This window comes from Solenopsis invicta, chromosome 6 (genome assembly GCF_016802725.1).
Source record: "Solenopsis invicta isolate M01_SB chromosome 6, UNIL_Sinv_3.0, whole genome shotgun sequence".
Lineage (NCBI taxonomy): Eukaryota > Metazoa > Arthropoda > Insecta > Hymenoptera > Formicidae > Solenopsis > Solenopsis invicta.
Genome location: NC_052669.1, coordinates 11276934 through 11302716, shown reverse-complemented (window position 1 = coordinate 11302716; position 25783 = coordinate 11276934). Strand labels below are relative to the sequence as shown.

Here is a 25783-nt window from a genome sequence, read left to right as displayed (position 1 = left end):
GTCTATTATGACAAGAAACATAAAACACCTTCTAAGTATAACAAAGGCGATCACGTCATGATACGAGATACTGTTACCAAACCCGGTAAAGATAGAAAATTAAAACCTGTTTATAAGGGTCCATGCACGGTAACTAAAGTTTTAAATAATAATCGTTACGTAATTCAAGACATTCCCGGTTTTAACATTGGTCAAAAACCGTACAATTCAATTTTATCTCCAAATCGAATGAAATTTCATGTCAAACCGATAGTGCCTTGAAAGAATCTCGACTCTAGTTTCCGTTCCTACGTTATAATACTCCGTGTTCGTACCATAGTTATGTAAGAGTTGTGATATTCCTGTTCTCAACAATCAGTATTCTAATTCCTAATATTTAGATTTAACTTTTGATATTAATATAGTTAATTGTAAGATTAATCGTAATATTATAATGTGATATTATTATAAGATATCCAAAATGCATTATCTTTTTTTTTTTTAGTTTTATATAGAAGTCTTTATCATATTATGTGATCCTTTCATACCAAAGTTTTTTTTCAATACTTGTAAATCACTTGGGACGCGTGAATCAGGATAGTCGAGCTAAGTTATCGGCTATCTCCGCTAACCTCGGCTGTTAGTTCACGCTTCCACCGCTAGAGGCGCTAGTGCAGCGCCATATTGTTTACGTCACAGCGATACTGTTCAGATATTGGCTCAGCGTCAGCCTGAGGCCCGGATTGGCTGCGCCGTGCGACCACCGCGCGCCTCGCGCTCTCGAAAAGGAAACTTGAGCCAGCGGGTGCGTGCGTTCCGGCCGTGGTGTGCGACTTCGTCCCCGTCCGCGTGTTCAGTCGGGCCTGTCCGACATCTTGCGTGATATAATGTATCGTGCCTACTTTTATTAAGCATTGTGTTATATGTATAACGTGTCTCTTGGCTTTGCTCAACACCTCGTGGTGATGCCCGTTGTTTTCCCCTACCTCTCCTTTTGATCCAGGCATAGCCTTTGAAGTGTCTTCCAGACTTTGCCCTTCCAGGCGCCTCATTCAAATCCTCCTGACATTCTTACAAGTCGATTTGTATCCGCATCGTAAAGTTATTCTCGATTAAAAATATCAGTTTATGAACCAAATTCTCATCATTTGCGGAAGGTTTTAATTTTCTGCTTCAATATGAAGAAATCTGCGGCTGAGGCTCATTCTCAAATATTTATGGCGAGACGGCTATTAGTGAAAGAACGTGTCGTGAGTGATTCAACGCTTTAAGAACGGTAATTTTGATATCAAAGACCGGCATGGCGGTGAAAGAAAGAAGGTTTTCAAAAATGCAGAATTGGAGACATTACTTCATGAAGACTCGTGTCAAACGCAAGAAGAATTGGCAGGATCATTGGGAGTGACTCAACGAGCCATTTCAAAACGCCTGAAAGTTATGGAAATGATTCATAAACAAAAAAATTGGGTGCCGTACGACTTGAAGCCGAGAGATGTTGAACGGCGTTTGTTTGCTTGTGAACAGCTGCTTGAAAGGTAAAGACAGAAGGGATTTCTGTATCGCATTGTGACTGGGGACGAAAACTGGGTTCATAACCCCAAGCGCAGAAAATTATGGGGACTTCCCGGCTATACTTCCACGTCAACGGCCAAACCAAATATTCACAGTTCAAAAGTCATGCTCTGTACTTGGTGGGACCAGCTCGGCGTAGTGTATGAGCTGCTAAAACCATTTGAAACAATCACAGGCGATCTGTATCAAAAGCAATTAATAAGTTTAAGCTGAGCATTGATAGACAAACGGCCGCAATACAACGAGAGACACGATAAAGTGATTTTGCAGCATGACAATGCTCGACTCCATGTCGCAAAGTCGGTCACAAACATACTTGGAAACGTTGAAATAGAAAGTCCTACTCCACCCGCCGTATTCTCCAGACATTGCTTTCTCTGACTGTCACTTGTTTCACAAATTGTATAAGACTTTTTTGTCCCTTTTCATTTCCTCTATGTTCTCAAAGCGATAGGTTCCCTGTTCACGGACACCTTGTATATACAGGGTAATTCAGAATAACATATTGGTCCGCTCACTGGCATATTTGTAATCAAATTCTGAGACGATTTTTCCTTTAGTAAAAATTTATCCGAAACTTAGTTTTTAAGTTATAAGAAGGAATAGTTAGCGTACGATGGGTCGAATACGAGTAGTAGACAGGAGCGGCGCGACTCACTGTTACACGCGGGTGTTTCCGTGAGGCGCCTGTTGCACTCAAATGACACAACGATATGATTTACATTAATATAATTTATTAGAAAAATGTTGCAAATGCATGTTTACATTATTCGTTAAAAATTATATGATCTATAAGTGACTTTATCAAGATAATTATCATTTATTCAAAATATTTAAGAATTGATTTTATCAAAATTTCTTCTACATTTGCAACATTTTTCTAATAAGTTGTATTAATATAAATCATATTAATCAATATTTTTATTTTAAATTGCCGCGTTTTGACTTACGGTTTTAACCAATCATTCGACACTGTTATAACAACATAACCAATAACATCCAATCGACTGCTTGCTATCGTCGAGTAAACACATCTTGTGTGATCGTAACGATCCTCTCCCCTCTTTTTCTGTCCCTCTCCTTTCCCTTCTTGTGCGTTTTAATTTGCTATTTTTAAATTGCAAATGATATTTAAGTAATCCCATTTGCATTTTATTATTCGCGTACACTCATTATAATACTGTTGCGTCGCATGTGTCGCACCTCCGAGATAGCAAAATGTGATAACTCACTCTAAAGTAAATCATTGTACAGATTAAATTGCTTGTTAATTGCTATTACGTTGCCTTTTATTTAATGCGACGAAAATATTTTAGTCAATTTAGTATCAATATACTCAGTTTTATTGTCGAACAAATGTAGAAAAATTATTAAAGTCAATCTGTGTAATAAGTATAGCGTAAGTTGTGTTTAGAACTTGCCATTAGTATATTTTAAAAATTGTTTATAACAATCTGTGAGCAATATGACAGCAACATGTGAGCAACAATTCCCATTTATAACTTGTAATAAGTATAATGCTGATAAGTTGTTGGAAACTTGCCGGTATTATATTTTAAAAATTATTGCTGGCAAGAACGTAATGATGAGAGACTCCCTCCTTCTGTTGTTTTGCTGACAACTAATAAAAATATTTGTGAGAAGTTGTCGACAACTTGCAATTATTTGGCTATCTGGGCTGTGACCGTAAACTTGAAGATTTCGCGGTCATCCCGGTATTTGACGGCCGGATGAAAGAGATCGACATTTGACAGGTTAAATATAGCATAATTGAAGTGACAGAAAGAGAGAGAAAGTTGAAATGAGAATGTGTTGTCCATGTACTGTTGTGTCATTTGAGCGCAGCAGGTGCCTCACGGAAACACCCGCGTATAACAATGAGTCGCCCATGTCTACCATTTGTATCTGACCCGTCATATGCTAACTATTCCTTCTTATAACTTAAAAACTAAGCTCCGGACAAATTTTTATTAAAGGAAAAGTCGTCTCAGAATTCGAATAATCGCCAGTAAGCAGACCAATATGTTATTCTGAATCACCCTGTATATATAGTTAGTTAAATAAAATTAGACAATAGTTGTCTTTATCTAACTAACGTATAACACCGTAGAGAATCACGAAAATGCAACATTACCGACGCAATTGGCTACAGTTCAAGGTCCATTTTTTCGCGAAACATAGAGGTGCTTCAAAATAAAGTCGCACCTGCTCTCAGGTTCCTCTCTGGTGTAATTTTTTGTGAGTAATCTTATTTAATAAAACCGGACAAAACATGTCCAACAGATCGGTTCGCTAATGTTACTCGCATACAATCTGCCTAAAGTTAGAATACTATAAAGTGCTATAGAGAAAGAGGTTTCTACGCAGTCTGCAATATATCATAAAACACATGAATTTTCAATTTTAAATACCTTCAGTTAAATTCATCAAAAATACCTCATATTCTCCTTGTTGCTTATTTTTTTTAAACGGAATAACAACGCAATAATTTTTTTCAATGTATGACTCTTTAGCTTTAAAACGTCGTATTTTAAAGTCTTTTTGTTGTAAAGACATAATTTTTTTTTAAAGGAAAAGTGGATTTCTGAACAATTTTTTAATTTTCGCTTAATGGTTTCTTCTTTTTACCACACACAAATAAAAGACCTATGTCAGTCACAGCGGTTCTTGGTGCCGAATAATAATTTCCAATAAATTAGTCACTGGAGTGATGAAAGTATGGCCCGGTAATAAGTGCATAAGTCAGTTTTGTTTAATACGCAGACCTTATTTTAGACGTTTTGGCACCATTTTGGGCCATCCTCAGCAATTGAAAAAAAAAAGTTTGATATCAATTAAAACTCCATAGCGAAGGAGTTGTTCAATGTGACTTTATAGTGTCCACACGTGGTTGGAACTGTCTTAACAATGTCGTCTAACAAAACAAGTTCGACACAGAGTATTTAATTTAAATTATGAGATCGTGTGAAAGATAACACAATTTTTAAAAACATTCCTACTAACTGACTTAATTACATCCGCAACTCCATTATAAGAAACGTCCGGTACTGTGGTTCATTATCGACTGACTTATTATTGCGCAATACTTTCATCAGCCCAGTGGCTAATTTATTTTAAATTTTCAAGAGTAAAACTTCATGGAGCGAATAATAATTTTTAATTTTTAAATGTTTATAATTTCCAACTCAAACTGCGCGCCGCATATTCGTCGGACTTGAAACACAGTCATAATAATATTAATGCTTTTAAAAGGATATGTAACATCTCCCTCCCCGGAAAAATTGTTAAGTATTCTATTGCAAAAAAATTTTCTTTTTTAACTTCATAATAAATCATACTTCAGCAATGCCGATTGTGTAGTCACATTTCTAAGATTTTAAACTCTCATAAAAAAGATTGTTGAAAAATATTGATTCAAACCAAAGTTACAGCTTCTCAAAGTTAAATCAACCAGACGAGAAATGTGTTAATTCCCCGGATAAAATGTATTTGAAGGTTAAAAATTATTAAAAAATTTTTATAACGGCTTTATAAAAAGTACAATTTATACAATACTACCACTCACTTCTGAGATAGCCTTACCGAGGCTTTAATTATGCACGATATTAAGCTGTTGCCGATTGCGCGTAATTAGACCTGCAACATTTTGTCTCAGAAACATTGGTATAATACGTTGATATCATATGAAACCGACAAGAAATAGAGCAATAAACATCGACTTGAAAATCTGGCCGAAGTTGCAAATCATGCCGACCACTGTATTAGAACATTGGAAAGATTTAACTACCTTCAAACCAATCGACTGTACCCATCTTATAACACGATCATTACTCCACACGAGTACATCTATATTGGTACCTTCTGCCACTCGTCTTCTCTCCTCTAATTGTTGTCTATCGTAATTTAACCGTTTTAAGCAGGAAATGCCATACTGCAAACTTGTTCTGTAACAATATAAATAATATAATAATATGTGCAATATATTGTAACAATATATTGTAATAACAGTATTGCAATAATTATAATATTGTATATCCATATAGCACAAAATATTTCAGTTACTATAACAGCAACTTCGCAATTCTGTAATATTACTGACAACTGACAGTGTTATGGCAATGCTGTAATATTGTATTCTATCCTGTAAACAACCAGATAATATTTTAGCAAATACTGAAATGTAATATGACATTGGAGCAACGTATAATATAACCAGGGTTGGGAATGTTACCTTAAAAAAATAACGTGTTATCGTTATCGTTACTGTTTGTAAAAAGTAACTCGTTACCGCTACCGTTACTGTTGCTTGGAAAGTAACGATTCGTTACTTTTTCGTTACTTTTTGGTGATGTTAAAATAGGGATTTTTTGACGTCAAAAAAATCTATTCAATACGTGATAAAAAGAAACATTGCATGTGTTTTTTTTTACAAAATCCGCACAGAAGGACATAAATACCTTCCTATATCTTTTCATGCCTTTATCTCATTCTTTCTTATGTCGTCTTCAATACACATGCAACTTCAGATGTTAAAGCATTTATGGCCGGTAATCATAGTAGATTCTTATTTCAAGATCATCTTAAGTAATGTCTTAAGATGCTGATACGTTTCTCTGATTGGTTAATGTCATCATAAGATGACTTAAGACAATCTTAAATATAAGAGTGGACTATAAATACATGTACCATATGTCTCCATGTGTACATTCAAGAATATGATTCTATCACTGAATATAAATTCTATCGCAATTGCGATTCGTAATCATATACCATATCAAATGATTATGAGTGATAATTAAACATAATTGATCAATAAAAAAGTCTACGTTAAATTAATTCAATAATTAATAGTACTAATTAGCCGAATTCTATAAAACGCATGTTGGTTACCGAATGTAAAACGAGCATAAAATGACGCATTTTATGAAACATAGATACTGCCAGCTAAAATAACGAAAAATAACGGCTGAATTCCGTTACCATTATTGTAAAAATGTAATGACGTTACGTTACGTTACCGTTACAGACATAAAAAAGTAACGCTCGTTACCATAAAAAAGTAACAAAAACGGTAACGATGTCACTTCCCAACCCTGAATATAACAGATGTTACACTCTATTTATATTATAGTAATATTATAATTACATATTTCTCCATTGTCATATTGCACTTCGGTGTGCTAGAAGGCTTTACTTTATATTCAATATAATGAAACTATCCAGCAAACATTTTATACCCAAATTCCAACGGAATTTTGTACCAAAACCGTATTCTACTGTGTCCGCAATAAGATGTCTAATGTAAACCAAATCTGAAGAACATATTAGAAGTCAAATTGAAACCAAATCCAGAACAGATTTGATAACAACAATGTGATGACTTTTGTCATCAATCATTTTTGGCATCAAACAGACCAAATCTGTTGTCAAATGCGTTGACAGAATGACATCAAATACAGATCAAATCTGATGTTTCCAAGAACAAAAATTTTTTTTTTTCTTAACAGATTTTATTATTCTTATAGCTTAATCTGTATTCACTGTTTCATATATAACATTTTAATTTACTAATTACAATTACGCATTTTTACAAAATTTGAAAATGCATGTCAGCGCCGGCGAGATTTGAACCTAAGATTTCGGAAAAACAACCTAACACGATAACATTGAGCTAATCGTACACTTGTGATATCGTTAATAAAAAGTTATATTTGAAGTAAAGCTGATTTGAATCCGAGACATATTCACTTGCGTCTTGTATATCGCGCGAACATTCTCACTAATCCTTTAATTATTTAGCCTTAGATATTTTTAATATAAACTATATAAATAATTAAAACCTTTTCTTACCCATAGCCAGACCAGCCAAAAAATAACAATTAGAAATAGTATTGAAACATGAAAAAACATTATTGACGTAAAGAGCACGTCGCAAAAGTCAATTTTGCAATTAATTGTTATAAACAAATTGTTAAAAATGACTGTCGAGGAAAACTAATTGCATCAATTAATTCATGGAAAAAATTACTAAAGAAACATATATGACACTTTCTAATTTATAGTTATTATAATTGTTATAAACAAATTAGTTGTATAATTGTTTTGATAAAGAGATAGTGGCCAAATTCCGTAAAGAGAGCGCATGATATGCGTAATGTAATATTTTATCCTTGTTTAACTTTGGATGATCAACAAAGATTACGTTATGTGCATTATGCTCTTTACGGAAATCTCAACTAATGTTGCATTCTTGTGTGATAAATGCTGACATTTTCGTAATAGCAAGATTGCTCACTATCTGCCATCAATCTGTCAATCAATACATATAACAGATCTGTCTACTATCAACTTCCAGCGTCTGTCGTGTATTTTGACAAAGAAATAATGTTGCATTCTTGCGTGAAAATTGTTAAAACTTTTGCAATAGCAAACTTGTCTAATACTTGTTATATATTTGTCGTCAAAACTTTCAACAGATTTGCTTGCTTTTCACCGTTAATTTGTCATACACTCTGCCACCAGGGTTGTAGCAAATTTTGTAGAAATCTGCTAACAGTACCAGAAATAACAATGTATGCCATATGCGGACCAAAATCTGTTACCAACGTTTGCAGTTGCAAAAATGATTATAGGGGTATTGTATTGCTCCGCTATATGTATGTTGCAATAATCAATGCAATGTTGCATGTTACATAACAACTATTTATTTATATTACAGATAAATAATTCGTTATTTCAACTTTATAAATAGAAAACTCTAGATTTACATCTGACCCTTAACTCACGTAATTATACAGACAGCATACGACATCCAGATTTAGTGGCAATCTATTTCAACGTCCACAAACTTAATACAAATGTTTTAAAAACGTACATTATTCAATGTACAAACTATATTTACGTTTGGACATTTTAAAAATGGTCATGTTATGCAAAAACTTTTTTAAGTCTGCAAAAAGAGTTCTGCTTTCATTCTGGTAACAAAAATTTATTCGCGCGCTATGTGTGTGTGTGTGTGTGTGTGTGTGTGTGTGTGCGCGCGTGCGTGCGTGCGTGCGTGCGCGTGTGCGTGTGTGTGTGTGCGTGTGTGCGTGCGTGTGTATTCACATTCGGTAAAGTTCAGTGTGTGTCATGCTTACTCATCAGAATCTAATTGAACATAATTGATTGACTCCAAAGATAAAAACCCCAATCACATTTAAATGCTCGGCAAACAAGCCGGAGTTCAATGACATATCTATATTAAACTTTCTACAAAGTAACACCGAAATCTTTCATAGCCGATGTCTTGCTATGAAAAAAAAAAAAATAAAATAGAGAACCCCTCAAAACAACTATTTCACTCTGTTTTTCTTACAAAAAAGTATTACTAGTTGACCAATTTATTACTGAGGTCAAGTGGTTTATTACTGGCGACTATTATTAGTCTTTTATTTTTGTATTTTAACTACTTTTGTAATTCAACTACTGACAAATGACTAATAATTAAGAGTTTTAGTGGTTCTTTCTGACACCCAAAGCACTGACGCATGTATTTCAATATTTGTGTCTATAATAATAAAGTACTGAAATATTGAAAAATCTATTAATTGAGCTCAGATATGAAGTACTGATAGAATGAGCAAGTAGTTTTCCTAGTAATTTATTACTTACAATTAGTCTACTACTTAAATACTGGTAAAAATGAGATTTAACTATTGAGACAAACGTTAAAGTACAAAATTCATATATAATTAACTCTAAATTTTTTAATATCGCAAACTATTTCGAGAATATTTTATTTAATATAATAGTGAGATAAATGCATACCTCAAACGCGTTATGATTTGAATATCTTTTATATTTGAAGCAAAGGGTATGATATATCCAATATATAAAATAAGCTATAAAATAAACAACAGGCAAAAGCTGAAAAAAAACAGACAAACTTATTTAATACTTTTATTTTTAGGTAAAACAAACAAAGTTGCAGCACATGCACAATTTTCTGTTATATGATATTACATTACAATACATTTACACTGTATCATTTCGGGATAAATAGACACACATTCTGGAGTTATTTCTATAATGCTGCAGAAAATATCAGAAAAATCATTAACTAATTGTAAGCGATATCAATAAACAGTCTTATTTATTAAATAAAGACGTGTATCTAAAATGCATTTCATATTGTTGGATTGAAGAGTCCTAATTACAAGCGCAAGTGATACAGAAACCATTGTTTTGCCTTACAAACGCACAATGTTATTAACGCACTTTCTCGTATACGTTCATATCCTTCCACATGAATTAATATGTTTGTATAAATAAATCTATGAAACAAGTTTATTTGTGGATGTATCTGTTCCATTAACAAATTTTCTACAGATACTTTTTGAGTTAATGCTATGTCATTACTGTCATTGAGTTAATAGCCAGTATCAAGAGCTTTCCAAAACAGTATAAGTTTTTATTAAGTACTTTCCGAATTATAAGGTTTGAAAGTTACATTATATTGTAATTTTCAGGCCTTATAACTCGGAAATTACTTAATAAAAACATATACTCTTTTTTAAAGCTTTTGATACCAACTGTTAGATAATAGAATCAAAAATAGAATGTTTTATTTTAAAAAATCGATTATCTTAACCTGACCTTAGTGGCGCCACCCAAGGTCGAATCAATGATATTTTATGTCCCTCTTCGAACCCTACTATTTTTATTTAAAACATTTCATATCTTGTATATTTTATAAGATATTTCGATGCTAAAGTTAAAATGGACCCTCTATGTATCCAACACTTCTTAAAGCTCAAATAGAGTCCAAACATGTTAATAAAATACGATACCATGTCTATATTGCAGAACGTAATATTTGTCGTATTGGACAGCTTTAATAACGAGCCATCAAATGAATAAAATAACATCATTAGGAGGTCAAAAATAATTTCGGTTGGGATTTGAGGATCTAAAAATTTATATATTTTTTTAATGTTATCATTATTATCTACAAAATTGTATATGATTGATAACTGGATGCGGATAGCCCAAAACCATCTATAAAAATAGGCGAAGTTCTTTACAAATTTGCTGGGATACTGCCGGAAAACTCCAAAACATCTTGGATAATACACAATTGTAATATTCGTACGAAAAAGAAAATACAGCTTACGAACCTTCTAATAAAACTGTAATATTGAAATATAATGTTTTCTTTTCAGTTTTCCAATTTGTATATTACTATTTTATTTTTAAAAAATGAATTAATGCCGATGAGAGCCAACACAAGATGTTCGTGTGTGAATTAATGTAATTAACAAATTATTATTGCAGTACAGACGTTTCGATCCTCAGTTTTGGATCATCTTCAGTGTAGAATTATTACTCCATTCCACATACGATGGTTAATAATCAAACTTGTGTAGCGCATACAAAAAATTAGTATGTCCGAAGCCGAAAATAATGCAGTGCAATTGTGTAGACAATGTGAGTTTTTCCAATACGTTAAGTCAGCGTCGCTGCATAAAAAGATTTTTAAATAGTAAACGGTAAAGATCGTTGTTTAACAAACAGTAGCGGATGAACAAAGTAACAACTATTTTGTTTTTAATTTTCTAATATGTACCATAACTGTTTTAAATTACAAATTAAATTTAAAGTATTTGTTAGAAAGTTTTACGACTATCGCAGTGATTTAGACCAGAAAACACAAAGCTAGAGATGCGTGTTAATAAAATGTATATAATTCAAAGAATAACTATTGAATATAATAAATATATATGACAGGCGATACAAAACCATAAGAGGCTGAAAACAAATTGAAAATAGAGTATAACAATTGCAATCTATATGCGATATACATATTATGGGATAAGAAGTCCCTATAAATTGCGCGCAACGATATCAATCTCCAACACTCCTCCTATCGATGCATGCGTAATTACATTTAGTAATCAAACAAACAAAAAATTCTTTAATCATGATTTTAACTTAACTTTAACATTTTAATACATTGCTTATGTTTAGTCTTTGGGAACGATTTAGTTAATACATCTGCAAGCATATTATCAGTCTCCAAATACATAATTTTTATTTCTTTCTGATCTACTAATTCCCGAGTAAAATGAAATTTTATATCAATATGTTTGCTTCGTTTGTGAGATACTGCATTGTTAGACAATTCTATAACGCTCTGGTTATCACAAAATATTGTTATGGGAACGTGGACATATTTATAAAAACCCATATGAGGTAATAATCTTTTTATATACATCACTTCTTTGAAAACTTCCGCTAAAGCGACATATTCCGCTTCCATAATCGATAAGGCAACTTACGTCTGTTTCGTTGATTTACAACTCACCGGATCTCCAGCCAAGATTAATAAATTACCAGTACAGGATCTTCTATCGTCAACGTCTTCTGCCCAATCGGAGTCAGTATATGCTGTTAAGTTTTCGTTGTTTTTTGTATATGTTATTCCATAGTGAAAAGTGCCTTTTAGATATCTCAACACTCTCTTTGCTAATTGCCAATGCATTTCACCGGGGTCTTCACAAAAACGACTTAATAGACCTGCAGCAAATGCGATATCTGGACGCGTTGCATTTGCCAAGTAAATTAGCCCTCCAATAAGCTCTCTGTATGGTTTATTCTGCATTCTGAGTTTTTCTTCTTCTGACGAAGGGCATATTTCTTTAGAAATTTTAACATTTAATTCAATTGGTGTTGAGACCGTTGTTACATCTTTCATGTAAAATTTTTCTAACAATTCATTCACATATTTTTCTTGAGAAAGATGCATATCGTCTGTTTGACCTTTTCTTCTTACACAAATTCCAAGAATACTACCGATAGCTCCAAGATCAGTCATTTTGAATGCAGACTGCAACTTTGTTTTTACATTTTCAAGTCTTGTAATCTTTGTTGATGCAAGTATCAAATCATCTACATACAAAACAAGGATGACTCGATCTTCGTCTTCGTTAAATACATAGACGCACGAATCCGCTTGTGTGCGTTTTCCACCATTGTTTACAATGAAATTATTAAATGTTCGATACCATTCACGACCTGATTGCTTTAAACCATATAAAGGTCTTTGTAATTTGCAAACTTTATCTTCTTGACCTCGTTGAATAAACATTTCAGACTGTTCCATATAAATTTCATCTGACAAATCACCTTGTATGTAAGCTGAGATTACGTCCATTTGATGCACATACACTTCTTCATTTATTGCGACAGCAAGTAGACTTCTAATTATTTCATATCTAGCACAGAAGCAAAGACTTCTTCGTAGTCAATTCCCTGTTCTTGTATGTGTCCTCGCGCTACTAAACGTGCTTTATATTTTTCAATTCGGCCATCTTGCTTACGTTTCATTTTGAAGACCCATCGATTAGATAATACCTTCTTATTTTCGGGTCTTGGAACCAAAATCCAAGTTTTGTTTTCTTTTAGAGCATTGTATTCCACTTTCATTGCAGCTAGTCATACCTCTCGATCGTCTCTCTCCATCATTTGTGAGACAGAATACGGATCTGTAGTTTGAACTTTGTCTTTTTGATAAATTTTCCTCGGTCTTCCAGGCTGACCTATTCTGATGATTTTTGGACGTCCACGTCCTCTTCGACATTCTTCATCTTTCTTGGAATATTCATGATCCTCTTCTGCATTTTCTTCTTCATTCGTTTCTTTTGAATCTTCCAACTGTAGAGAGTTTTGTTCTTCTTCCTCTTCTTCTGTCTTGTCCATTTTTCTTATTTGCTGATCTTCTTCTATTGTATTATCTGCTTGCTGTTGTGAATTTTCCGTTGTAAAGATTGGAGCAATCATTAAATTTGGTGTAAAATTTTTATAAGAATTGATGTCTTTAATGAATTTAACATCTCGTGCTTTGATAACAATCCTTGTTCCGGGTCGCCATAATCGGTAAGCTTTCGATTCATCTGAGTAGCTTACTAAAATGTAATTGTCTCCTTTTGGATAGAATTTTCCTCGTCTTTCTCCTTTGTTAAGTGCAACAGCTTTGCTTCTGATGATTCTAAAAAATCCAATGTAAGGCTTCCGATTAGACCATAATTCAACCGGCGTTTTGTTCAGTACTTTTGTTGGACATCTATTACATATGTACGTAGCTGTATTAATCGCTAGTAAGTTAGCTTCGTAGTAAGTTAGCTTGTAGCATAAGACATCGTGCCATTTCCACCAAAGTTCTATTCGTCCGTTCAGTTACTCCGTTCTGTTGAGGCGTATATTCTACGCTGAGCTGATGTACAATACCTTCTTCTTCTAAATATTTCTTGAATTCATTTGAGAGATATTCTATTCCGTTGTCTGTACAAAGTTTCTTGATGTGATGTCCAGTTTGTTTTTCGACTTTCCGTTTGTACTTCTTAAATGCTCCCTGTACATCCGAACGTTTTCGTACAGTACATTACAGTTTCTGTATAGCGAGTGCAATCATTGATGAAAGTAACAAAATATTTCGCTCCTCCTAGTGAATTTGTGCTCATAGGACCACATATATCAGAATGTACAAGACTTAAAATTTGATTTTCTTGATGATCAGATTGTTTGAATGGTATTGTATGTATTTTTCATCTATCACATACCTCGCAATGAAATTGGGTTACCTGCGAGATTCATACCATTTATTAATTCCATTTTCTTCATCTTTTGCAAATCATTGACATTCACATGTCCAAGTCTCTGATGCTATCGTTTCAGGTTGCTATCATTGGCTTCTTTCATTACCATTGCATGACTGTCTGCTACATCCTCTACATATAACTGACCATGTTTCGTTGCTGTCGATACCGTTAAACCATCTCTACGTTTGACTATCGCACGGTCCTTGTAGAACATTACCTTATAATTTTCTGTAATACTGGACACTGACATAAGATTATTTCGCAATTGAGGTACATACAATGTATTTTGCAATTTAATTACTTGTGTTAAATTCCTGCTTAATTTAACATTTAAATGTACGTCGCCTGAGCCAGTAGATACAACAAATTCTTCCGCGGCTGTATTTACTTTATGCTTTTGTTTAAGTTTAAAAAGCTTCGTTTGTTACTGCACATATGCCTCGTCGCGCCGCTATCGAGGCACCAAGATTCATATTTTTGCTTCTCCGCTATACAAGCAGTTAATGCATCACTTACATTATTTTGTTTTGCGTTACGCTTCAATTTGAATCGACATTCCAAACTCCTGTGTCCTAATTTTCCACAATTATGACAGTTGCTATTGAATTTTTGTGAAAAAGGTTTGTGATGCTTTTCTTTCGCGTCAACGTGCTTATTTTTACTAAATTTCTGTGTTGTTTTAACGACTAAAGCCTCATTGCTTAAATTGTTCTTCTCGCAATCACTTTTTCCGTCCCTATCGTTTTGTCAAGCTTTTTCTTCAAGAAGTTTTACTTTTAAACTATCGATATTAGGTATCTCGTCTCTAGATTCAATGGCAATACTAAAATTTTCGAATTCATCGGGTAATGATCCTAATAACATTGTCGACAATAAATCTTTCGGTATTTTTATGCCTATTTCCGCGAGTTGCTCGGTTTTGTTAATAAAGTCATTTATTAGTTCATTATCGTGCTGGAATCCTTCTTCAATCGGTATAATTACTTATATAATGTCGCCTTTCTGACGGGTCCTTTCGATTCGAAGACACGCTTGAGTCCATCCCACGCTGTTTTCGACGTCTTTGCTTTCTTCACTAAGTTGAGTTGTCCGCGGGAAATATTCAGCACAATCAATGCCAGTGCTTTCTCGTCCTTAGCTGTCCATTGCATTGCATTTTCTTCTGGCTCCGTTTACGTACGCTCATAGCTTATTACAAATTAATACACTCTTCATTTGTAGCTTCCAGGATTCGTAGTTATCCTCCGTTAATTTTTCAATATGGAAACTATTCGTAGTAGCCATTTTGCTCAATGTTTCTTCACACTCTCAATATATAACACAATAACTTTGATTTTTACAATATTAGTGATTCTGGGCCCATAACTTGTTAGAAGATTTTACGACTGTCGCAGTGGTTTAGACCAGAAAACACAAGGCTAGAGATGCGTGTTAATAAAATGTATATAACTCAAAGAATAACTACTGAATACAATAAATATATATGACAGGCGATACAAAGCCATAAGAGAATAAAAACAAATTAAAAATAGCGTATAACAATTGCAATCTATATGCGATATACATATTATGGGATAAAAAGTCCCTATAAATTGCACGCAACGATATCAATCTCCAACAGTATTTAAATATTAAAAAATTAGAAAATATTACATTTCAACAAACAAAATATTACATTTCAACATTATAATTTTATTAAAAAATTAACTACTGATGTAAAAATTGCACAAATTAATATTTATTATAAATCACATCATATCCTACAAAATTTCACGAGCATGTAAAATGTTAATATGTACAAATATTTAATATGAAGTAATGATATGAACAATTACTGAAACTATTTACTACGAAAAGTCCTGATATTCAGTATCTTTATAGCAAATGGTTTCCGTAATTTTTCATATCAGTGGTTTAGTAGTATTAACAAGGAAACCTTCGGAAGGTCCGCCTCAGATTTATATGAGCTTTTAATATGTTGTAATACAGATAAAAATAAGGGACATGTATTTTTTTATACGTGTCCAATCCCTTTTTTAGGGGGTGAAACACTCCTTTGAAGAAAATCGGTTTTTTTCTCTCGAAGCGCATATCGTCGAAACTATAAGAAATAGAGAAAAATGTTCTAAATGAAAGTTAAATAGCTCGAATAGTACTTTACAACAGCAAAAAAAAAAAAAATTAAAAAAAATTTTTTTAAATACTTTTTTCCACCACTTACCTGTTTTTCAAAATTTTTATTTTTTTATAAGCAAAATAAAGCATATTTTATTACAAATTCAACGGTATATGATAAAGTTATAATGCGACATTTCCATCTTTCAAAAAACCACCCGATAACGCATGGTACACGCACCCGTCCGTGTACTATGGAAGTGTCTCCCTTCGACGAGCGTTTAATACGTTATAGTACAGATTAAAATAAGAGACAAATATTTTTTTATACGTGCCCAATCTCACTTTTAGGGTATGTAACACCTCTTTAAAAAAAATCAGTTGTTTTCTTTCGAAGCGTGTATCGTCGAAACTATAAAGGATAGAGAAAAATGTTCTAATTAAAAATTAAATGATTTGAAGAGTTTATAACAGTGATTAAAAAAAATTTTTAACTTTTTTTACATTTTCTTCCCACCATTTACCTATATTAAAAAAAAATTTTTTTTTATAAGCAAAATAAAACTTATTTCATTACAAATTCAATGGTATATGACGAAGTTATGATGCGACCTTTCCATTTTCCAAAAATAATTAAAAACTTTTCCAGAAACATATGGTGCGTGTGCTCAATACTTCACACATCATGGTTTGCTCGTATTTTTTTGTAATAAGAGACGACAAAAACATTTCAAAGACAGTTTGCGTAAATATCATAAAATCGTACACATCGAAAAAAACATTTATGTAACACTTGAATGTATACATATTAAGGTCAATACTGCCGAGACGTAAAAATTAAATTTCAAGGTAAGAAATGATCCAAAGTGCACGCGCCAAGTGGCATCGTTATGAATATTTTTACACTAATAAAATTTTGTATATAATAAACACATAAATTGAATTGTATAAATGGAGTATAAAAGATGACATTCTAACTAATTTTTAAATTAGTTTTATGTTAGTTCTCTTGTTTTTAATTGATGAGCTGGCATTAAATAGTAAAGGCATAAAATGTGTAAGTAATAATTTTTTTATAATCCAAGTCTCCTTGTTTGTAAAAGGTTGAAGAAAACGAATGTTCTAGTCGAATCATGTAGACCAGTAAATAAATGTTTAACTTATATTAATTATATTTATTATTTTGTACACAAAAAATTAATGTGCTACAACACCGTAGATGTTGTTATTCTTCAGTGTGGTGTCATTTTATTTTAAAGTAATAAAAAAAATATATTTGCAATTAAAAACAAATTATGAATAAATAATAATTTCTTTACTCATAATTCGTTTTCCGTACATACTGTGGCATATTATCAAAAAATTGACTAATTTTAACGGTTTAATAGAAGTCACTATCATTTTATTATTACTATTATTATTATTATTATTATAAAACTCTTATTTCAACATTTATTGTATTGTATTGATTTGTCTTCAATACTCTTTCGCGTAGTCAACTCCATATAAGACAAATCCGTCTTATTGTGAAGTAATATCGAACGCACGGATGGGTAGGCGTTATAAAGGCATGTATAAAAAATAATCGAGTCCCTTATATAACTCTGTACTACAAAATATTAAACGCTCGTCAAAATCGAAGAGGGACACTTCCATAGTGCACGGACGAGTGCGCGTATCATGCGTTATGGAGTGGTTTCTAATTACTTTTGGAAAATGGAAAGCTCGCATTATAACTTTGTCATATATCATTGAATTTGTAATAAAATAAGCTTTATTTTGCTTGTAAAAAAAAGAAAAATTTTGAAAAAAAAAATAGGTAAATGGTAGGTAAAAATATAAAAAATATTTAAAAAAAAATTGTTTAAATCACTGTTATAAAGTACTTTTCAAGCTATTCAACTTTCAATTAAAACATTTCTTTATATTTTTTTCATTTTTGATGATATACGCTTCAAAAGAAAATAACCAATTTTTTTCAAAAGGGTATTTCATCCCCTAAAAGTGAGATTGGGCACGTATAAAAAAATACGTGTTCCTTATTTTGATCAGTACTATAACGTATTAAACGCCCGTCAAAATCGAAAGGGAACACTTCCATAATACACGGACGGGTGCGCGTATCATGTATTATCGAGTGGTTTTTAATTATTTTTGAAAAATGGAAATGTCGCATCATAACTTTATATATACCGTTGAATTCGTAATAAAATAAGCTTTATTTTGCTTATAAAAAAAATAATAATTTTGAAAAAAATAGGTAAGTGGTGGGAAAAAGTATTTAAAAAAATATTTTTTAATTATTTTTTCGCTGTTATAAAATATTCTTCAAACCATTCATCTTTCATTTAGAACATTTTTCTTCATCTTTTATAGTTTCGACGATATACGCTTCGAGAGAAAAAAACCAATTTTCTTCAAAGGGGTGTTTCACTCCCTAAAAGTGAGATAGGAAACGTATAAAAAAATACGTGTCCTTATTTTTATCTGTATTACAATATTAAAAGCTAGTATAAATCTAAAGCGGACACTTCCAAAGATTTCCTTGTAAGTACAATAGTTCTGTGTAATAATATACTCCCAGTAATCTAGTATTATCCAGTACTTTCTGAAGAACTCGCCAAAATAATACTACCATTATTCACGGTAATTTATTACTGAATATTTTTTAGTACTTTTAGTACTACTTTTTTGTAAGAATTAAACTACCAATTTTCATTTAGATTCATTTTGTATACAGATTGTTTGGTATTATACAGGGTGAACAATTTCAAACGTAATAGGCCGAATATCTCGGAAAATATAGAAGATACGAAAAAATGTTTCAGATAAAAGTTGTAGGGTTTAAAAAGATCTATTTACTGATCTTATTAGTTTGATCTTAAATGGCATCGCCAAGATCAGATCAAAATCACATTAACTTTTTTAAATGAAACACCTTTTTTTGATTCCAGAATCTAATAACTGTCAAGAGTTTTCAAAAATACTACAAATAAGTTTATTTTTGTGAAATACTTTCCGAGTTATGAGGCTCGAAAGTTACAGTACACTGTAGCTTTCGAGCCTCACAACTCAAAAAGTATTTATTAAAAAATAATCTCACACTTCTTTATAGTATTTTGAAAAGTTCTCAAAATCGACTACAAGAAAATGCAATAAAAGATATAATGTTAAAGTATCGGTACTTCCCTAACAGTCATATCCCGGATTATAATGGAAACTTTTCGAAGCAAGAAGAATCGTCGTGATATTATGACACGAATTATTAGTTAACTTAACAAGAATTACCAAATTATCATGGTACAATCAAAGACGAGTATCGGCGACATTCTGTCGCCGATAGAAAATTTATTCAGCACAGAAAATTACGGTACATGGTAATTTGTCATGAAAACATACCTCGAACACAAAAATTTATAGAGGGAGATGTGAGATTCAGGAGCTGTAACGGATAAAGTAAAGATCCGATGTATGACAAAGAAAATTACACTATCCGATGATTCTTTCATCTACGTATACGAGGTGTGTTCAAAAAGTATCGCGAATTTTGAATTTTCGCGGGTTACGTATATTCGAATTTCGATCTTTTTGTGGCGTTATGTTGGTACTCATGTCTCTCACTTATGCCGACAAGCTCGGCCATTTTGAATGTTCACTTAATTGTTGACAGCTGCTTTGCTTGCACGTGTTTTGGATCGTCTTCGATTTTTACCTATTCAAAAAAATGGATCAAAGAACCTGTATCAAATTTTGTGTGAAAAACGAAATTAAGTGCGCGGATGCATTCCGAATGTTGACTGTGGCATACGGAGAAGCTACCTTGGACCGAAGCAACGTTTATCGGTGGTACAAAATGTTCTCAGAAGGCCGAGAAGATGTGAACGACGAAGAGCGTGCCGGACGCCCGAGCACTTCAACAACAGACGAAAAAATTAATGAAGTGGAGAAAATGGTATTGGCCAATCGTCGAATCACCGTTAGAGAAGTTGCTGAGGACCTAAACATATCGATTGGCTCGTGCCATTCGATTTTTATCAATGATTTGGGCATGAGACGGGTCGCCGCGAAATTCGTACCAAAATTGCTCAATTGCGACCAAAAACAGCATCGCATGAACATTGCTAATGAGATGTTGGACTCTGTCCGCGACGACCCAAATTTGCTCCAGAGGGTCATAACTGGTGACGAATCGTGGGTTTATGGTTATGACGTGGAAACCAAAGCTCAATCATCTCAATGGAAGCTGCCGCACGAACCAAGACCGAAAAAAGCGCGCCAAGTTCGGTCGAATGTGAAAGTTTTGCTGACAGTTTTCTTCGATTGCAGGGGCGTGGTGCATCATGAGTTCTTGCCACAGGGTAGAACGGTCAATAAGGAATATTACCTGCAAGTTATGCGCAATTTGCGCGAAGCAATCCGCCAGAAACGCCCGGATTTGTGGAAGAACAAAAATTGGCTTTTGCACCACGATAACGCCCCTGCTCACACATCGTTGCTTGTGCGCGACTTTTTGGCCAAAAACAACACACTAATGATGCCGCAGCCACCGTATTCCCCAGATCTGGCCCCCTGTGACTTTTTCTTGTTCCCTAAACTGAAGAGGCCCATGAAAGGACGACGTTACGCTACGCTTGACGAGATAAAGACGGCATCGAAGGAGGAGCTGAACAAGATAAAAAAAAATGATTTTTTGAAGTGCTTCGAAGATTGGAAAAACCGTTGGCACAGGTGTATAATATCTCATGAGGATTACTTTGAAGGGGACAAAATAGATATTCATGAATAAATAAATAATTTTTGAAAAAACACAAAATTCGCGATACTTTTTGAACACACCTCGTATGTGCAAATTACAGTAAATGCTAAAGAAGTTTGAGATAAAAAAAGAAAGTCTATGAAGATTTCAGACTCTCGAGGAAAATAAGGTTACTGCGTACACTTGTTACGATGCAATTATAAAATTGCTCGTCCGTAGAGGAATATGTAACCAAAATTATATAAACGTTGCATAAGTTGAATAGCGTGAGTTTTCAGATTAAAGACAAATAGATAGGTACTAGAAAAAAATGGGTATTTTAAAAATCGGAGTAAATAACGGGATAAAAAACTCGTTTCTTAATAGTAAAAAACGATATTTTAGACAAAATATTTAAAAAAGACGTACAATCTATTTTTCTTGATATTTGTTGTTACAACTTTATATATATAATTGATACGTTATTTTTGATATTAATATTTTTTTTTTAATTTATAATTTCAAATCAAAGCGGAAATTCCATTGTGTTATGCGATGCTAGTTGATAATGCCTTTTCGAAACTAGTTTTGAAAGGCATTATTAACTAGCATTACACATGCATAAAAGCAAATCTAAATCTGTGTCTGCACGTAATGCATACTAAGTAAGTCTCATTGTACATTTTGAAAACACTTTAGAGAAAAAATAAAACTTTATCTCAACAAACATTTCTGCGGTGACTCAGCTGGGAACCACCTGCTAGAAAAACCTGGTTTTATTTTTAACTGAAAATTTATAGAGCAAATGATATTTTGCCTCAATTATTTCTATTTCTGTTTTACATTATTCATAATAATTTTATAATTTTAAATAATTACAAATTGGAAATGAGGGCCAACGCAGGTATAAGTGTGCAATCCAATTATTGATATTATAATAAATATTTATTCATTCTAAATTACAAAAATGAATGTTTCGACTCACTTTGGAGTCATTCTTAGCGTATTAGATAAGTAAATCTTGAAAATTATTCAGCCGACATCAGTCTATTATCAGTCAGTTTATTGCGTTATGGGCACACACACTTGGCACCTTTTTTTACCTTTTTTGAAAGATAATTTTGTACTGATATCACGTGTTTTGTGGTATTAAACAATATGTATTCTTTTTTTGTTGTGAAGAACATGATTTCAACTTAGTAAGTGAAGAATGATATATTACATGAAACATACAGGGTGTCACAAAATATTCGTTCATGCTCTCGTGGGTTGATAAAGCAAGTAAAACTGAGAAGAAAAGTCCTTTACCATTTTTCAAATTCATTTGTAATAGTTACAAGATAAAAATTAATATAGTCGGCAAATGAGCACATACTTTCCCTACCCACCGCACGCGGGAACCGCCCGTCGGTCGCCAAATCATAGGCAGCCGCGGTAAGCAGCGCGGTGAGGCGGGTAAGGCAGCCATAGCTGCTTCTCCCTTCAAACAGAATTTTTAGATTACTTCATAATTTCAGGCTTTTTTTCTAAAAATTAAAAATCTGTTTTAAATAAATTTATTTGTAAACGTATATGCTATCTCAAACATACGTTATAAAGTTTTATGGTAATTTACAAGAAAGATGTTTAGATGCATTAGTGTTGATATTATACGGGAAGTAAAGCAGACAATATATTAACCCTTTGCACACGAGCGGCGCCGCTGCGGTGCCCGGCTGGAAAACTAATTATAGAGTATAATATTTAACAGATTTTGTTGTATTCAATGTAAAAATAAATAAATTGATAAAATTTTATTATTTGTATACGTTTGTCTGAGTATAAAATGTTTTCAAAGTACCTGTAAAATGCTTTCCTAATATAGTCGAAATCGTCTCGAGTTGCTGGTTTGCCCGAGCGAAAAAGCCTCGAGTACAAAGGGTTAAATATAAATTGTTGATGTATGGCTCACCTCCGATATTGATAAATTTAAGCAGAAAATCAATAGACACATTTTTGCATAAAACGATCGAATTCGGCAGAAAGAAGTCTGCCGCGCAAACTGAATTTTTAATTGAAACACTATTCAGGTTTAGAAACCTGTTATTAGTACTGTTATGAATGAAGCATCACTTGGTCGCATGAATATAGCTAGACGAGTGTTGCGGTTAGATAACTTAAAATATATCTAGATACAGATAAGATAAATTACGTATAAATATATCTTAAATGAGATAAAGATGATTTAATTTTCATTTATCTAGATAAAATAAAAAATTTATAGGTTTATCTAGATAATTTTCAGATAATATCATTATTAAGCAAAAAACAATTTAGAATATAAAATATGTTTATAATTTTATTTCTAAAATAATATTTTTAAAAACAAAAATTCTTCAAATAATTATATTATACTAACAACAAATATTTTGTTTTTAATTATTACGCAAATAAAAATAAAAAAATTTGTAAATATAAATCACATTATATAATAACTGACAAATTCTTTGGAAAAGTTTTCAAATTTATAATTTTAGGGAAATTTTTATATAGTACTACTGTTAATCTAAACTGCGTTTCGATATATATTGCCAGTAAAAATCTAGTTAGCATTACATATCTATAGATTTTCAGTACTGGCAATAAATTTTGCAATCTTGAAAAAATTTGTTAAGATAAATGGTAATTTGGAGTTAAAGACAATACTTCATTTTCGTTATTTGCATTATCTCAGATAATTTAAAAAAATAATATTTTTTATCTAAGATAAAGATAACGTACAGTATAATAATCTAGATAAAGATAAGATAGGCTATTTTTTATCTAGATGATTATCTAGATAATTTTATATAGATAACGGCAAACACTGTATGCAAGCAAGCGCCACTCTGTGTCAAAAACGTGTACTCAAAAAGATTCACTTGGCGATGATAATCATGATAACGACATTTTCTTACATAAAATTTTCGAGAATTGGACTTTGCGTCGCGATATCTCTGCTCGTAAGGTACGAAGAGAAAAAATAAAAACACTTTTATTATGCCATTTTATCCAAGCTATTGATTAAGACTATTTAGAACTTGATCAGTTCAGCTGTTACTGAGATCTCGTGTGCTTGGAAGTCGCTGACTCGTGTAAAGAGACGCAACGCGTCTCTCGCTAACGCGTTAACTTGACACGAGTCACAACCACGCCTCACTGTATTAGATCGAGTCAGTCAGATTATATTGATGGAACATATTACTTGAACTAAACAAGGAAAGTAAAGCTTACATTATAGATATATAAATAACAAATACATAAATAAAAACAGAGAAATAATGAAACAAACAGAAGTCACGTCGGATAAAAATATAAATAAATTGAGTCAACTATGAAAATTGTGATAAATCAAAAATTGTATTGTACATCATTCAAAAAATTGAATCTCTTCCAATGTTTTCAATAATGCGAGGTACGCGTGATGCAGACATTCCATGTCTGTTTGCAAATTGAGACTATTGTTTTGTAATTGAATATGAAGCATTTCAGATATTATTCGCCTGCTTAAAAACCGTTCATTGTCTAAAATTTTTATGTTCTCCCAATCAAAATCGTGGTTACATTTTAGTCCGTGGTTACATTTTAGTGTGTTCCGCAATAACAGAATGATTATTCGTATTCCAATCAATGTGGTTGCAATGTTCAGTAATTCTCGTTTTTAATTTTCTACTGGTTTGACCTGGCATGACGCATCGCAATCTTTACATATAATTTTATAAATAATATAATAACGAGGGGGTAACCACTCTTGATTTCCAATGTACAACTCGCTAGAAGTCCGTCAAATTTCTCGAAGTCTGATGAAGTGCGGCAAAGTCCGATGAAACCCGGCGTAGTCCGATAAAGTCCAACGTAGTCTGATAAAATTCGATGAAGTCCGACGAAGTTTGTAAAGTTCAGCAAAGTCTGGTGTAATTTAATGAAGTCCGACGTAGTCCGATGAAGTCTGGCAAAGTTCGTGAGGTCCGATAAAGTAGGTCAAAATCCGGCAAAGTCTGATAAAGTCCGGCAAAATCTGGCGTAATCCAATGAAGTCCAACGTAGTCCGATGAAGTCCAACTTAGGTCCAACGTAGTCCGATGAAATTCGATAAAGTCCATGTAGTCCGGTGAAGTCCAGTGAAGTCTTGAAGTCCAAAGTCCGGTGTACACTTATTTTCCGAGTGATTACCCCCTCGTATAATATAATATAATTTTACATATAATTTTTCTTTAAATTCCTAGGAAAAACACTTTAATAATCTTTTGCACTTTAATAACTCTGCTTAATTTACTCAAATTAAAAAAAACCAATTTTACGTTTAAATTGTTTGTAATAGTCTTAAACTTATCTGATATTAAGGGAATATATGGTAACAAAAACCACTGAGCTTTATTATTTATTGTATCAGTAGCCACATTATTATTGTCTGTTTGCTTAAAGTGTACTTTTATAAATTAAAAATTTAAAACGGCTATTAATTGTCTCAAAAATAAATTTAGCAGGATAGCATTGGTTAAAGTGTCTACAGAGTGTCTACAATAAACTAATATTCTTTTTGTGAAATTTTGGGTCAAATAATAAAAAACCAGTAATATAACAAGTTAATGTAATTCTAATATTGTGGAGAATTACATAGACATTATGTGTGACGTACAAGTAAAGTACGGTTATATTGCTATTTCCCGTTTCATTAAGTCAACCGTTTTAACTACATTTCCTAGGCTGAAACATTTCAGCAATA

The 25783-nt window shown here is 32.6% G+C and overlaps 1 protein-coding gene across 21 annotated transcripts in view; it reads right to left on the bottom strand.

The window, feature by feature from the left end:
• LOC105199525 (liprin-alpha-1) overlaps positions 1-25783 on the bottom strand; it is a 226288-nt gene that overhangs the window by 12047 nt on the left and 188458 nt on the right. For all 21 annotated transcript variants that reach the window (XM_039450861.1, XM_026139120.2, XM_026139121.2 and 18 more), the window contains one exon: positions 5339-5495. In XM_039450861.1, coding sequence (XP_039306795.1) covers positions 5339-5495 — 157 coding nt within the window. The remainder of the gene's footprint in view (positions 1-5338; positions 5496-25783) is intronic.